General features: G+C 25.6%; 2 protein-coding genes across 4 annotated transcripts; one reads left to right on the forward strand and one right to left on the reverse strand.

Annotated features, from left to right (window-relative positions):
- Positions 1–54: 54 nt before the first annotated feature.
- LOC122628349 (tRNA pseudouridine synthase-like 1) lies at positions 55–1,653 on the reverse strand. The gene is made up of 6 exons (XM_043810569.1): positions 1,502–1,653; positions 1,137–1,262; positions 912–1,046; positions 671–817; positions 349–583; positions 55–267 (listed from the first exon to the last, which is right to left on the reverse strand). Exons 1-6 carry the CDS (start codon positions 1,546–1,548, stop codon positions 58–60), a joined length of 900 nt encoding a protein of 299 aa, XP_043666504.1. The 5' UTR covers positions 1,549–1,653; the 3' UTR covers positions 55–57.
- An 8,646-nt stretch (positions 1,654–10,299) lies between these two features.
- On the forward strand, positions 10,300–16,741 carry LOC122628778 (SWI/SNF-related matrix-associated actin-dependent regulator of chromatin subfamily A containing DEAD/H box 1 homolog). Of its 3 annotated transcripts, none has more exons than XM_043811408.1 (12): positions 10,303–11,167; positions 11,477–11,679; positions 11,747–11,934; positions 12,016–12,244; positions 12,314–12,647; positions 12,740–13,014; positions 13,099–13,236; positions 13,332–13,652; positions 13,719–14,020; positions 14,153–14,365; positions 14,496–14,602; positions 14,666–16,741. In XM_043811408.1, exons 1-12 carry the CDS (start codon positions 11,065–11,067, stop codon positions 14,821–14,823), a joined length of 2,571 nt encoding a protein of 856 aa, XP_043667343.1. In that variant the 5' UTR covers positions 10,303–11,064; the 3' UTR covers positions 14,824–16,741. The 3 variants fall into 3 exon arrangements, with proteins under 3 accessions (XP_043667344.1, XP_043667343.1, XP_043667342.1); XM_043811407.1 differs by having other exon boundaries at positions 10,307–11,167; positions 14,663–16,741; XM_043811409.1 differs by lacking the exon at positions 14,666–16,741 and having other exon boundaries at positions 10,300–11,167; positions 14,468–14,603.
- The last annotated feature ends 334 nt before the right edge of the window (positions 16,742–17,075 follow it).

Consider the following 17,075-nt stretch of genomic DNA (forward strand, 5'->3'; position numbering starts at 1 on the left):
ATGAATATTTTTATTGATATAAGAAATACAATATTCAGCAAATTGAACATACACTTATCAATAATTATTAGATTTATTCTCTATCATAAATTGTTCTAATTTATCAAGATCATAATCTACTTTTACAAGATGTAATCCATGTGCTGGTAGGACTTGCAAATGTTGATTCCAATTTTGATTTGATGGAACTTGTAACATTATATTTATATCTTTTTCATTTATTTTTCCAGTTCCTAATCCAAGCAATGCTGTTGCTATTCGTCTAACCTATTTAATATCATACAAGAGATATTTATAAGTAATTTATAAACTGAATAAAATAAAATTTTAAACTATGCAGTATATTACCTGATTATATAAGAAACCTTTAGAACTAACTACAATATGCCAGTAATCAAAATTTGTAGATAATTCGTCAAAAGGCATCAAAGGTTGTGCTTCTTCTATACTTAAGGTATTTAAATTGCGTACGTATTTAAGGTCTGTAAGTTTTTTTGAATTTCCTGCAAATGTTCTAAAATCTTTAAGACCCATGAAAAGTTGTGTACCTTGTTTTATTCTTTCTATATCAAAAGTCTTAGATCTGAAAGGCACATGTAACAATTGTGAATACTTAATATTTAAATTTGATTTAAAGAAATTTTGTTATATATATTTTTATTATCACTACCTTAAGTGGTAAGTATGACATGTTTCTAGTATAGGTACCCTTTGTTCATCATATTTTTTAGCTATCATAAATCTATATATATATGTTTTTGAATTAACTATTTCCTTGCTAGAGAATTCGTCTACAACTGGAATACATTCTAATATCCTATGAACAAAGTAATTTTGTATCTATTTATGCAAGTAATATTACAATTATTATACAAACTATTGTTATTGATAATACCAATTTTATTTATTACCTAATAAAATGTGAAGTTTTTGTAAAAAAACGATTAAGTTGTTTTATTATCACTTCTGAATCATATAAAGTATTATATTTATTTTCCAGTATTATATGAGCTATTGTATATAATACATGTACACCTGAATCAGTTCTATAAATTTAAAAAAACAATTTTTATTTTTATATTAAAAATATTTCATAAACAATGTTAAGCAAGGAAATCTAATATTACAAAAATTACCTGCTAGTTAAATACAATCTTGCCTTTGATACAGGTTTTGGATACAAAGTTAGCAAACCTGTTTCTATAGCACCTTGGACAGAATCACTATCAAGAATATTTCTATTTGAATGTTTCTGCAATCCTCTTCAGACAGATTTTTGATTAATTATCTTTTATTCAATAAAGAAAATAATTTTGATGTAAAATCACGTAATATAATAATTTACTATGTTTATATATATATAATTTGGTTAAGTAAAGTTAACTGTAATAATATTCTTATAAAAAAATATATGTAACATCGTATAATTATATATCTTATATAAAAGACATATATTATCTTTCATGACAATATCTGTATTTAACAAAAAAATGTTATATACCTATATAATGTTCCAATAAAGGAAAATTTTAAAAAATATTTTCCCATTTTTTATTGCTTATGACTATCCTTAATTTTTTTTTACTACTCAAAAGTATCTTTAAACCCTCATACTACGTAATTGACTAGCGCATACTGATAGGTTAAGGCTGAAACGTGTATGACTTTAGCGACAGATACGGACAAAATATCAACTATAAGCATAAGTGAAAAACATTACGTGCCTGTTGCATTGATGTATAATCTTATTAAATTATATTTTTCTTAAGTTAATATAATCATTGAGTTAATATGGGTTGGAGTAGATCGTAGTACGCTGTAAAATCACATTTAGTCTTTCATATTTATATTTATCCATCTTTGATGCCGTGCTTGTGATGATCCTTTCTAAATATGTACGATATTTCGCCAACACGCATTTATTTTACAATATAAATATATAAAAAATAATATAATTAATATATATATATATACATATTATATAATTAGTATATAAAATTGTGATAAGACGGAAGATTAGAAAATATATATATATATATTATTATATATAAGTATATATGTATTAATTATTATTTTTTACAAAATAATCAATAAGATCAATAAGATTTATTACCTATTTGTATATATAAATATATGTACAGAACTATATTATATAAAAATAAATATAAAAGTGATAATATGTAGTCCAAACTGAATTTTAATTTGAATTTAAATGTAATTGCAAAAAAAAGAATAAATTAGATGATTATATTCATTTACATTAATACAATAAAAAAAACTAACAGAATCATTTAATCTAGAATCGATGTATTATAGATTTATAAGCTAGATCATTAATAGTTTATTAATCCTATTATAAGATATTAGACTTCAATATATATAACATTTATATGTTGAATACTTACATTTACATTATATATTCATACATATTTATACATATAAATACACTTAATCTTTTTTTATATTAATAACATTCTTATAGTTTTTCTAGTTATTATTCATCATATTATTCATTCAACTAATTTATGAATTTGTCATTTAATCTATGTATTATATCTAGGACTTTTATTATATAACATTTTTTATTTCTCTTAATAAATTTGATGAAGGATCTCCATATGCAGTAAGATCAGATATTGATATTGCATACTGTCATATTTTGATCTCTTTTTAATCTTAAGTTTCTTATGTCATTTTCTAAACAGCGCATTAGTAATAAATGAGACAGAATTCAAAATCCGCTCTTTTCCTCTTATCTCATCTTGAAATGTTTCTTTAGCCATTTCGTTTCCTTAGTTCTATTGCTTTTATCTATTGCTCATATCGTACTTTTATATTGTTACTTAATAAACTGTTTTTCATGATCTTTAATTGCAAATTTTAAGTGATACCTCAAATTTGTCAAATTAATCTGGAAGGATTATGTTAAAACTGAATGTTACAGTTTACATTACACATTTTACATTATATGCATTGTTGGGCCAATGGCAGGCACTCGATACATCAGAAAATTTTTTGGACATAGAATAAAATATTAAAATACATTTAATTGTATCATAAACACAATTATCTCAATATTAATGTTTCTTGTCTAGTGTTACTTTATATTTATACATCTGTAGTGGCTTACAAAAGTATTCGAACATTCGCATATACAATGCTTTAAATAATAAAAATATGCATGTTAGACAGAAGTTCTGAGGGTAATGTTGCAACTACTATAAGGTACAATTATCGAGATTATGTATATAAAATTTGAAGTGAATCGAATAATATTTATAGAAGTTATGAAACGTTTATTACAAAGATGTATTGAAATAGGATCACAAAAATATTCGAACGCTATTACTTATACGTATTTTATTTTATTTAATATTTAGTTGATCCTCTCTTGGTTTCAATTATGGCTTTGAGACAATGTTGCATGCTGTGCACTAGCTATTCAATTGTTATAGATCTGGTAGAATTCCATACTTCTACAATCTTCTGTGTTAGTACATCTTTTGAACTTAATTCATAATTTTTTAATTTCTTGCCGATTTGCATCCACAAATTTTCGATGGTGTTAATGTTTGGATTTTGTGGAAGTGTATGCGGTTATTATATAATAATCATTCTTTTACAATTTTAATTGTATACTTGGAATCATTGTCTTGCTGGAAATAAAAATTTTCCAACAATCCTAATTTCGTAGTACTTTTTTTAAAATTATGTTTTAGGATATATGAATACTTATATTTGTCTAAAATACTGTCTATAAAAACAAGATTTCTAATATCGTTTGCAGACACCTACACATGACAGAACAACCACCGTGTTTTATAGTTGATTGTACATTTTTTACATTCATTTCCAAATTGGGTTTGCTCCAAACAAAACGAAGTACATCCGATTCAAATATATTAAATTTGCTTTCGTCAGAAAAAATCACTTTGTTCTAGAAATCTTTATTTAGGTATTCTTTTGCAAATTTCAAACACTTGATTTGATTCGTCTTCCTAATAAGTGCTTTTTTTCTTGGAATTCTATCATGAAAATCATTATTGCGTAAAATCCTGCGACATAATTCATGACGAACATTCTTTTTAAATTCTGATGCAACCATTTGAGCGAGATTTCTAGCCGAAGTATTTGAATCTTTTTTATTTCACGTATCATAAATTTTCCTTTCTCTGTGAATTAGTTTCTTTAAACGACGTGTACGGTGCTTGTTCGTAATTATTTTTTCGGTTTTTGATTTTTTAATAATATAATATATTGTAGATTTACATCTCCGTACTAATTCTGTAATCTGCCTATATGATTTCCCTTCTTTATGCAATTTTAATATTAATTTTCCACGAAAAATATACTAAAACAGAAGATTGTAGAAGTACAGAATTCTATCGAGTCTACAATAACTAAAAAGCTAGAGCACAACATGCAACATTGTCTCAAAACCATAATTGAAGCCAAGGGAGGACCAAATAAATATTCAATAAAATAAAATACATATAATTAATAACTTTTGTGATTCAATACATCTTCGTAATAAATGTTTCACAACTTCTATAAATATTATTTAATTCGCTTCAAATTTCGTATACATAATCTGGATAGTTGTGCCTTATAGTAGTTGCAACATTACCTTCAGAACTTATGTCTAACATGCATATTTTTATTATTTAAAGTTTTAATAGCGAGTTCGAATACTTTCATGAGCCATTGTAGATGTATAGATGTAATATAAAACTAAATAAGAAACAATAACATTAAAATAATGGTGTTTATGATATAATTAAACGTATTTTAATATTTTATTATATGTCCAAAAAAATTTTTTGATGTATCAAATGTCTGCCATTGGCCCAATAGTGTATATAATGTAAAATATGTAATGTAAACTGTGAGACTCAGTATTGACATAATATTGTAAGGTCTATCGACTTAATAGAAAAGAAAAAAAGAATCTTCCTATATTTCATATGATCGAAAGTTTTTTGTTCCTCCATAGAAAAATCTAAATCGATTAAATACACTTGATGGGATAATCTGAAAACACTTAAAATTTATAATTTAACAAAACTATGATAAAATCATAGTAATTGTTATCAATTCTAGGTTAATTTTTTAGCTCAGGATTTTCAGCAATTAATATACTAATACCTTTTTCTTCCTCTCCTTTATGCTTTTTACATTATTTTACCTATATGTATCCCCAAGTGTTAATCATACGGGTGATATATAAGCAGTTAATATAGGTACAGTTCATGTGCGCGCGTGTTAAATTGATAAATCATACGTTGTTCCAAGAAAAATTCTCTTTTTAAATATCTATTCTCTTTTAAATGCACTATAAATGAATTTTGAATATATGTATTTATAATGATATACAAATTTTCTCGCATTGCAAAGTAATCACATTTAATTTAAAAATAATAAAGTATTTGTATGCTATTAGTATGAGTACTGACATTTATTTTCTTAATTATATTACGTAATAATTATTAGCCGTGACATTACAGCAAAATGGTATGTATCTTCTGGTATATAAGTGAAAGACGCAGTTGAGCTAGAGGGTCGAAGATACCCCGAAGCATATTTCTTAGTGTAATACGCTGTTTATTTAGTTTGTGACATATTATATTTCATAATTTAAAGAAATTTACAATCATTTGAAACTGATTAGTTTTTATTTCGATTTTATTTATAACGAAGTAGAATCAAATTGAATCGGAAAAACTTTAGATTGTTCTTTAAATATTTCATATGATATAATGATCTATATATAAAATGATTTATATGTAAAAAAAGTATTACAAGAAAATGTATTACAGATTAAAGTATTATATTCATTGCATTCTTTATTTCAATCCGACTTTATTTTTCAATAAAAATAAATGCATAATATTAGAATATAATAGATCATTGATTAGAATAATTATCTGCTGAGGCACTCGAATAAATGTGTTTGTATATGTATATGTGTAGTTGATAGACTTTAAAAATATGATGATTGTTATTGAACTAAGATAGCTAATGGAAAAAGAAATGAATTTTTTAATTATTAAAAAAGAGAATCACATAACGAAAAATGATAATATTTCAAAGAAGAAAGTGAGCGAAATGATGAAAATATTTCAAAGAGAAAATTGAAAGAAATGAAAAAATATTTGAAAAAGAAAATGAAAGAAATATAAAAAATAAAATTTATTAAAATATAAGAATTAAATGATATATAATAAGTAGTTAAGAGTATGCATGAGAAAATGTCTGTATATCGTTCAAAATGCTGTATTATCATAATTTGGCATATTACAATGTGATATTAGAAATGGAATCGATACTTTATTCAATGGTCAAAAATCAACTTTTTAGTAAAGAGGTATTTCTAGACCGAAAGATAATAATTACATTCTATAAAAAGAACTCAGTTTTTTTTTCTTTTTAGGGTTGTATTAGAGTTACTGCTTTCTTTCCATATTTTAGAATCAAAGACGGTTCTAATTCTTTGTCATTAACCATTGTAATATAACAAATTTAGTTATTACACTTTTTAAACGATGAACATTTTTTATTAGAGTTCTCTCATACACACGTGAGGAATGCCCTGCATCAATAATTATGGCATTAAACAAAAAACATATTATTATGTCAAAAAGGCCTCACAAGTTTTGACTCAAGAGTAGGTAACTATATTGAGTTATTTTCGAAGATTTATCAACATGTTCGAATTTTCGAAAATCTTACTCGTATATATTTTATTATGTTGTCCCTTAAGATGATCTTATGTAGGAATATATTTTAAAAATTGAGACGACGTAACATTCCATCTCCAGTTTCACAATTCTTTGAGTAGGTAAATACAATTATTTCATATTTTATGTATTTTTACTATTAAATATATTTTTCACTTTTTTCTTCTTTAAAGTTCAATAAAATTCATTATTTTATTTTCATAAAATCAAATTCTATATTAGAATAATAGTCACGAAACGTATAAGATGTGACAACTGTGAGGATGATTGAAACTCCACTATATAAAGATGCATCTGATATATTATACATAACATGACGTGTGCCAAATGCTCCCTTCTCCACATGTTATGGAAAAAGAATATTTAAATTAAAATCGAAAATTCTGCATTTTCTTAAATATATAATCTTATAAAAAATTAAAAAGTTCAAAAATTAGAAAATTAAAAACCTTGAAGAGTTCTTAAAATCATTAGGAAAATCGGAAAGCCAGAATATTTTTTGGTAATTTTTGTTCTTCTCGATTAAGAACCATCATTGGGATATAAGATATAATTCAAACAATTTCAATGTCTTGTCATATCTTTTTTTTCAGAACTTAATGTTAAAGATATATAAATTCAATTTATATTCTTTTTATTACATAAAGTTATAATTTTTTAACAACACAGTGATTATATATTGTAATATAGTAATAAAAGATACTTTTTTAAATAACTAATATATGTACAGATACCATAGAACAATCAAGTATTGTTAAAAATAAATTTTTTTTTATGCTGTTCTTTGCATTAACTGTAATTATAAAACATTATTCTATGGTGTTAAATTTTTATAAATCAAATCGTTTCAACGATAAATATTTATTAAACTTACTGGGTTTTTTAATTATGATATAATGACATAATTATTAATGACTATTTTACATACCTAGGTTTTTATTAAGAAGAAACATTTCTTTCTTTTCTATTAAGAGTGTTCATCAAGTTTTGCTCAAAGCGTTTGTGACTTCAGCGATAAGTATGTACAAAATATGAATTACAAATCAACCGGGGAACGCTGTCCCTATCATGCGTCTATCATATCGATCTATAAGCTTGGTCCCTATTCCTTTCTCACTCGCTAACAATTGGTTTCTGTGTATAGAGTAAGTAGTGTTAATAGATTGTGAACTCACACTTTTCAGTCTCTCATATCTATATCTTTTTTTAATGAAGCGTGTGCTCAGTGATCCATGCTAGATACGATCTCGGTACGAATTTGTTTCACAATGATAAATGAATAGAAAATAATAAATATGATCGTCACATGTGTATGTATAAGAACTAGTATATAAATATGACAAAAAATAACATTTTGTTGAATGTTTATTTTTTAAATAATTAGTGAGTATTTATATATTATAATTATTTAAATACAAATAATATGAAGCGAATTCCTGCAGAGGAAATCATAACAAAATAACGCTGAGAGAAAAATCTCGTATATAATGTAGAAACTTATATTTTGATTTATATTAAAAATGATATATAATATGTGCTCACTAAGTATTAATTTTGAAACAATAATCGACAAATGTATATACTTTATATGCATTTATCATCAAACAAATTTATATTATTGCTTTGTTCTATTTAGCACAGATCACCGTGAAGTTCATGTCAGCCATCAGTAGAAGAAATAAATATAAGAGATTGGATAGTAACACCTTATTAAATTATCAAATAAGAGAAAAAGAATAAATTCATTGTTTCATTTAGATCGATACAATAAAAAAAAGTCATCGGAATCATTTTAACCTCGAACCTACAATTCCTACATTACGAATCTAAATGTTTGCCATGTACACACATAGCTTATAGAATCATTATCTTTTTAATCTATAAGATCTAAAAGAAGCTACAAATTTGTACAAAATTGAATAATATTTGAGAAACTTATATTCAATGACATGGACGATTGAACATGTATTTCCTTATTTTTGCTATAGAATCATCTATCCAATGCTTATTAAAATGATCAAGTAAAATACCGTAGCTCATGATGCGAGCATCGTGAAATGTATTTCTTTGTGTTTGGGAATATTCAGAAAATCGTAGCACAAGTATATATGTATATATAGGTGTATAAGCAAGCAATCGCTATTTTATGGAACAAAACATACACATTGAAGCATTGAAAATCAGTAGTGGGGGTATGAATTTCTTCTTCGAAATTTCTTTTTCAATGCGAAATTTCGAAAACATTATTTACGCCATCAATGAGAGCAGGTGTAATTCATGACCAATTTTGATGAACAGGGTGGTCTTGTTTTAAAGACCAAGATTTAATCTAGGATCCTACTTTTTCGAATTTTTGGAAAAGCTTCTTTTGTGCGTAAACTATTCTCGGAAAAATATTATTTTTCAAAGAAAATAAAGCTTTTTCAAAAATTTGGAAAAATAGAATCCTAGATTAAACCTTGTTCATAAAAATTGATCAAGAATTACGCCTGTTCTCATCGATGAGATAAACGATTATAAAATCAGGGGTGGTGAAAAGCTTTAAAATGAATATATATACATATAATAATTAAAAACATCGTGCAAATCTATTTGCCTGATAACTAATTATTGAATATTGTCTTCATATCGATTTCATAATAGAATTTTATATAAATTAACATTTTTGCAAAATCAATAAAAGAATCAATAAGAATTAAAATAAAATAGAAAAAGAAGAAACGTAATAAAAACAAACAATAACGGATGAAAACAAGAAAACCGCTTCGTATTTGTCATTGTATCTCCTTAGTATTAGATATATCTATGGATTAATAATCACGTATGTAAATTATCAAAGATATAACTTATCAGAATTCGCAGGGGTGAGAAACTATCACGCGAGGTGATGCACATGAAATGCACCGAAAAAGGAAACCAGAGATCTTTGCGAAACATCACCGACTAAATTGGTTATATTATATCTTTTGTTCTTTTAAATATATTATTTCTTCTTTTATTATTACAAATGAGCATCATTATTATATTTAATGTAGGATGTACATGATGTATATAACATTTAAGTATATATGTATTTCTTCTTTTACTTCTTCCTATCATTATTTTTATTATTATATTTTGACATTACATATTATTATTGTAGTAATAGTAACGATAACATAAAGTGCAATAGTCTTACGGGAGAAAACAACAAAATAACGCTGTGGATTTCTATCTCATAAATATTGTGAAAACGAACTCATAGTTTGATTTTTATTCAAGTAATATATAATATATAAGTATTCACTAATTATTATTTTTAATAAAATAATCGATGAAATCACCAAATGAATCACTGCAACTTCTTCTGCGAAACGTGTTTCTTTGCGTTTCGAATGGATCAGAAAAATCGAACATCACTCTATCCCCACATATGAGCAGGCAATCGACTAATTCACGGAAATAAATACACACTATTCAAGCGTGATATGAAAATCAGTAGTAGGGATAGGAGCTTTGTCTCTTTCACCGCAGATTTCCAGTGGCGCCACTATACGAAACTTATTTTTCACGAAAATGATAAGAACAGCGTTTATCCCAACAATGAGTCCAGACGTAATTTTTGACCGATTTAGATGAATAAGATTTCATTTCAAAGATAAAATTTTATACAAGATCATTTTACCAAATATTTCGAAAATTTTTATTTTCACGCATAAACTATTCTCGAAAATAATAATGTTTTTTAACATGATTTTTTGCAAAGAAAAAGCTTCTTCAAAGATTCGAGAAAGCTATCTCTTCATCTTCAAAGTGAGACTTTGTTCATCGAAATTGGTCAAGAATTACGGCTGGACTCATTGCTGACGTAAATCATTATAAAACTAAAGACGATCAACAGTTTCAACTGTGAATATATTACGCATGGCAGATAAAACCAATAGATAAATAAAAATCTTCTTTACAATAATAAATATATTATTATAAGATATAAATTTGGAATGAAAAAAGAAGATGTCAAAAACTTAGTTTTTGTTTGCTAATTGTTTTATATATTTTTGAAATGAAATATATCAAGAGTTTAATTATCGAAAAGTTAAATGACCTGCTAAAATATTAATCATTCGCGAAATTCTCAATTTCGAAAATATGATAAAGACAGCCCGTAGTAACCGTAGTTCGTGGATATAATTTGAAAGATCTAAGACGGTCACAGATGGCACACTTTGTTGTTTGCGGGTCGTCGAAAATGGCAGTGTCTCCGATCTTATATTTAACAGTCTTTTAACTTTGCCTCTGTTGCGGATAAAAATGTTTTTTTATCATTGTTCCTCTTTTGTTTGATACAATGTCAGATTCAAATTCGCCTAAAGCAGATTCAAGTAATCCTAGTCCCTTGGGTAATTTACGGCAATTCCGCTTTCAAAAGAAAGTGAAAAGAATAAATATGTGTAAGAGATTAACTAATTATTTTTTAAATTCTATGTACTTTAATTTTTAATTTAACAAATAAGTAATTTTTAAATATAATATTATTGAGTATTTTACCATTAATAACCTATGTATAAATTTTGGTATAACGTATGATATATAATCTGTTTTTATAATTATCTTTTTTTATAACAAATATGTCTTGTATATAATATTTTTATTATTTTCATACGTGTAAAATTAATATATTTTTATGATGTAATCATATTTATACTATTGTGAATGAATTTAGAAAAATATATATGTATATATAATATTTATTATTGTAGCTGACGATGACAGTAATTTAGTAAGTCCAGACATTCAATCACATCGGAAGTCTGTCAATCGTATTGAAGATAGTGATAGTGATATTGGAAGTCCTGTTAAAGTAAATGTTACAAATTCAGAAATAGAAACAGAATCTGATGCTAAACAGAAGGAAGTAAAACTCAAATATTTAACTACATTATATCCACAAAATGATACGGTTGTACGTATAACTATAAATCTTTTGATTTTAATAGATTTATATATTGTTGATTCATATTTGTTTTTAGTATATACAAGAAGTACTTAATAATGTTAACTGGAACATTGAAGAAGCTGAAGATATTGTTAAAAAAAACAGAAAAAGAAGTTTGAAAGGATCAAATAAAAGCAGTTATAAAAAGCGTAGAAAATTGAATGTTGAAGATGCTGATGTAGATTCAGATGAAGTAAAATATAAGGATAAAGTATTTAATAGGTACAAAAATATTTAACAGAAATTTCGTATTTGATTCTTGTTACATTTCAAGAAAAAAAAATTAAAGAAAGATTGTTTTAGTGATGACGATTCAGATGCAGAAATCTCAAATGATTTAACTCATGATAAAAAGGCAGTTCTTGAATTTATGCGAACTGCACTACTTTCTGAATTGCTTTTAATACCACAATGTTCTCAAAAAAGAGCAGAAGCAGTAATAGAAGCAAGGCCATTTGAAAATTGGAGAGATCTAGTTTTTAAATTTCAAAATAATAAATATTTAGATACAGAACTCTTAAATTCAACTCAGGTATATTTATATTTTATTACACATTCTTAATTGAACTACTATAATGATTTAATTCTTGTTATGTAATAGGAATTATTGGCTACAAGACAAGTAGTAGAATCTCTTATGAAAAAATGCATTCGTTTGTCTACAAATCTTGAAAAAGCAGTTGCTGCTGGTGCATCTACTATAAAACAGCAACCAAGAGGATTATCACCGAGATTAACATTAGCACCATATCAAATGATTGGTTTAAATTGGCTTGCAGTTATGCATGCTCAAAATGTAAATGGTATACTTGCGGATGAAATGGGATTAGGAAAAACTGTTCAAGTAATAGCTTTTCTTACATATCTAAATGAAGCAGGACTTAACGATGAAAAGGATGGACCTCATTTAATAGTTGTTCCAAGCTCAACAATGGGTAATTAACAATTAATATTTATAGACGATTTACTTTCTTTATCAATTATGCCTAATAAAATATTTTGTTCTTGTTATCACTTTTATTTTCAGAAAATTGGTGTAATGAATTAGAGAGATGGTCACCTAGTTTGAAAGTTGTTCAATATTATGGTTCTCAAGATGAACGTAAAGAAATGAGAATGTCATGGCGAAATGGTGATCTTGATGATGTAGATGTTTTATTAACTACTTATAATTTGATCAGTAGTACCCCAGAAGAACGTAGATTATTTCGCGTTATGCCAATACATTACGTAGTTTTTGATGAAGCTCATATGCTTAAAAATATGAGTACTATTAGATATGAAAATCTGGTTAGAATCAATGTATGTACAAAAAAAACCTTGATTGACTACTTTTCTATGGCATAAATCTTCCGTGGCATAAAATTTAATTATCTTCTTTTATAGGCAAAACATCGAATTCTTTTAACTGGTACCCCGTTACAAAATAATTTATTGGAATTGATGTCTCTTTTGATATTTGTAATGCCTTCTTTGTTTGCTGGCAAACAAGCAGACATAAAAAGTTTATTTTCGAAGAATTCTGTAAGTAATAAAAATGCAAGAAGATCACCTTTATTCCAAACTATAAAAAGTAACACAAACATGTAAACAATATGTTTGCATATTATATATTTCAGAAAATGTCATCAGACAAAACAAATAAACAACCCTTGTTTGAACAACAACAAGTTAAAAATGCAAAACAAATAATGCGTCCTTTTGTTCTTCGGCGACTTAAAGCAGAGGTTCTTTGCGATTTACCTGAAAAAACCGATGAAGTGATACGATGTACTTTGACCAAGAAGCAAGATCGTATGTACAAAAATTTACTTGAGAAATTCTCTGTTGAAGCTAATGAAAGCGCCGAAGTGAATGGAGTTGGTATGATGATGCAACTAAGGAAACTTGCAAATCATCCACTCTTAATACGAGATTATTATAAAGAAACACAGCTTAAGGTAAATAATTCGTAATTATTTCTATACATTTCACATAATATTATATTATTATATTATATTTCTTAGACTATAGCAAAAAAATTAGCTGCAGAACCTGGATATAAACAAAAAAATCCTGATTACGTATTCGAAGATTTGTTCTGGATGTCTGATTATCAAATAAATCAGTTAACACGAATATATAAAAGTTTGGGTGGATTTGGATTACCACAAGAATTTATACCAGAAGCTGGCAAATTAAAAAAACTAGATGAACTCCTACAAATTTTAAAAGAAAATAATCATAGAGTATTGATTTTTAGTCAGTTTACAATGATATTAGATATCTTAGAAGAATATTTAACTATTAGAGGACACAAATATTTAAGGTTATTAAATCATATATGCAAGTTATTATAACAAATATAAATAAATCTTTTCATTACAGGCTATTTTACTAATTATTGCTAATTTAACATATTTTTCTATTTATATGGAATATTTTTATTTTCTAATTGCAGAATGGACGGAAGTACACCTGTAACAGAAAGACAGTCTCTTATAAATGAATACACAGAAGACAATAGCATATTTGTATTCTTGTTATCAACGAAAGCAGGTGGACTAGGTATTAATCTAACAGCTGCTGATACCGTTATAATTCATGATATAGATTTCAACCCTTATAATGATAAACAGGCAGAAGACCGTTGTCATAGAGTGGGCCAAGAAAAGTATGTATTTTATTAATTATATTTATATGATATTTTGTCACATCATTTAAAAGAGAAATTATAAAGCATTTATATTAAATTTCTTATGTATGGAATATTTAGGATCAAACAACGTGTAATTTATTTTTAGACCTGTACGTATACTAAGACTTTTAGGCCAAGACACTATAGAAGAAAGCATGTATGAAATAGCTCAAGAAAAACTTAATCTTGAGCAGCAGCTTACTGGCAGTGAAGGTATGTTAAAATTAATGAATATTTTACTATATTAAATTTAATTCATGAACTTGTTCACAGAAGGAGAGAATACAGATAAAAAAAGTGTTCTAAAATTATTAAAAATGACGCTTGGACTGGATCCACATAACAGAACATTATCATTTTCACCGGTGAAAAATTCTAATAAAATACACAGCGAACTTGTAGAAAATCAAGCAGAAAGTGATATAGAATTTTGATTAATACGTCTTTTTTTTTTGTATGGAGCAGAATAATTTATGAAAGGCAATGTATCAACGCACATCAAAGAAGAGGCATATTTATATCAATGCATTTTCTATCAACACAATTTCACTTATAGAATTTATACATATTATTTAATTTCTATAATACACGTTTGTAGGGTAGCTTTCCAGGAATATTTATAATAATTTTCTTATTTACATAAAAATAGCAAGAAATTTTGAAACGTTTGTGAGAAATGAAATGATGAATATGAATTTGTGTTAACATTTGAAACACAAGAAGTCTACTTAAAAAAAATTAATTGAATATATTTTTTACATCTCTTTTAATCATTGACAAGAATTATACCTACAATTTGTCATCAAATTAATCTTAGGTATTCTACTTTTATTCTTATTTATGTTTTTAAATCTACAATAGCAAGCATTAAACTTTTAATAAAATTCTTATCCATAAAATCTGTTATATGGCAGCTGTACTGCAATTTTAATAGTATACGAATTTTTGTATACACTGTATTTTTAGCATACTTCAATGGAATGTAGGTACATAATAGAAAAAGTAATAATAAGTAAACGCATATGTATATCTGAACATGGGACCATTTTGATACAATTTATGTACTCTGACTTGTTCCCATAGCTACCACTGCCTTGATTACTATACACAAATAATCGATATAATAATCTATATAAACTATGAAAGAGCACATATATTAAAACTTCTTTAATTTTCATGTATTTAAAAAACATGCTGCTATTATTTTATTTTTTATCTAATTATTTTTTACTCTTTATTACATTTACATTCGTTATTTTCATTCATCAAGATTTAACTGTTTATGCAATTTAAGTTAAATATATTCGTATTATTTATTTTATTTCGATAAAAATTTATACGGATAAAAAGAGACAAAAAATATATAATAATTTTGGAAAGTTACCCTCCATTTACCATACGTAATATAACAATTTTTATTGATATTCTAAATAAATCCATTATAGAACATCACTTTCTATATCATTTTTAGTTTATATTGTAGATAATTATTGAATTACAATGAATAATATCATAAACAGTATAAACTCAATTTTAAATATTTTTAATAAAAAGTAATTTTCAACTTAAGTTAAAAATTATGTAGCAATTAATTTGTATTTTAATAATTTTGTATCTACATTGGTCTTTTAAAAGTCTTTGAAATCATGCATTAATACATGAATACTCATGTATAGGCACTAGCGATGCATAATTAAATATTATACGCTATATAAGGGTTTTTCATACCCGCATTTAAAAAAGCAACATAATTCTACTTTCTTTAGTTAATTGTGATTTATGAAACTATGTTAAAAATTTAATGTTAATCCAACTTTAGAAAAAAAATTTTGTGAAGACATAATTATGAAGTACAAATAACTGTTTCATATTGTAATTATAATAAATTGTCCATATTTATACATAAATCGATTTTCGATTTGACTTTATGTGTAAACAGAAATTTTATGCTACTAAATTTTTTCTTATCTAACATTTCTAATATTTTCTAATCAACGGGAAGTAATATTCAAAATATATTCATAAAAATATAAAATATTTTATTTATATAGTTCCAGCAAAAACGATTAGTCGGATGTCGCCATATTGCTTACGATCATTCCGATCTACTAATTGGCGCAATTATTTGAATTAAATTATCCGGATAATAACAAAATAATATGTAAGAGTAATTAATTCTATCTTCAGAAAATCACTTATATCCTACTTACCATTAAACAGTAAGAATTTAATACGTTCTTTGTTACTGATAACATTATCCAAATATGGAATTTTCAACAATGTCTAACTGGTGGTATTTTATTTGATATTTTGTATTGCCTGAACAAATAAATATATGTTCGTTTTATGGTACATCGTATTTTTAGTAAATTTAATGTATGTTTTTAATCTAATGCTAAATTCCTTTAGTGTAAAAATCTATTGAATACCATTATTTGATTATTTATCAACAGTTTTTCATAAAAGAAAATTATATCATAATAAGAAAGTTTATTATCTCTTTTCTTGGATAATTAAGTTCTTTAATTATATAATAAAATTCAATCTTCAGAGAAAAGATACGTATTTGTAAAATATATAAAATTCTCTAAAAATATAATATTCTTCCTCTTGATTACTTGATAGAATCTAAAAAACAACATGAAATATTGCAATAAATTCATTTAATGCCGCATTAGTGCTGCGT

This window comes from Vespula pensylvanica, chromosome 4 (genome assembly GCF_014466175.1).
Source record: "Vespula pensylvanica isolate Volc-1 chromosome 4, ASM1446617v1, whole genome shotgun sequence".
Taxonomy (NCBI): domain Eukaryota; kingdom Metazoa; phylum Arthropoda; class Insecta; order Hymenoptera; family Vespidae; genus Vespula; species Vespula pensylvanica.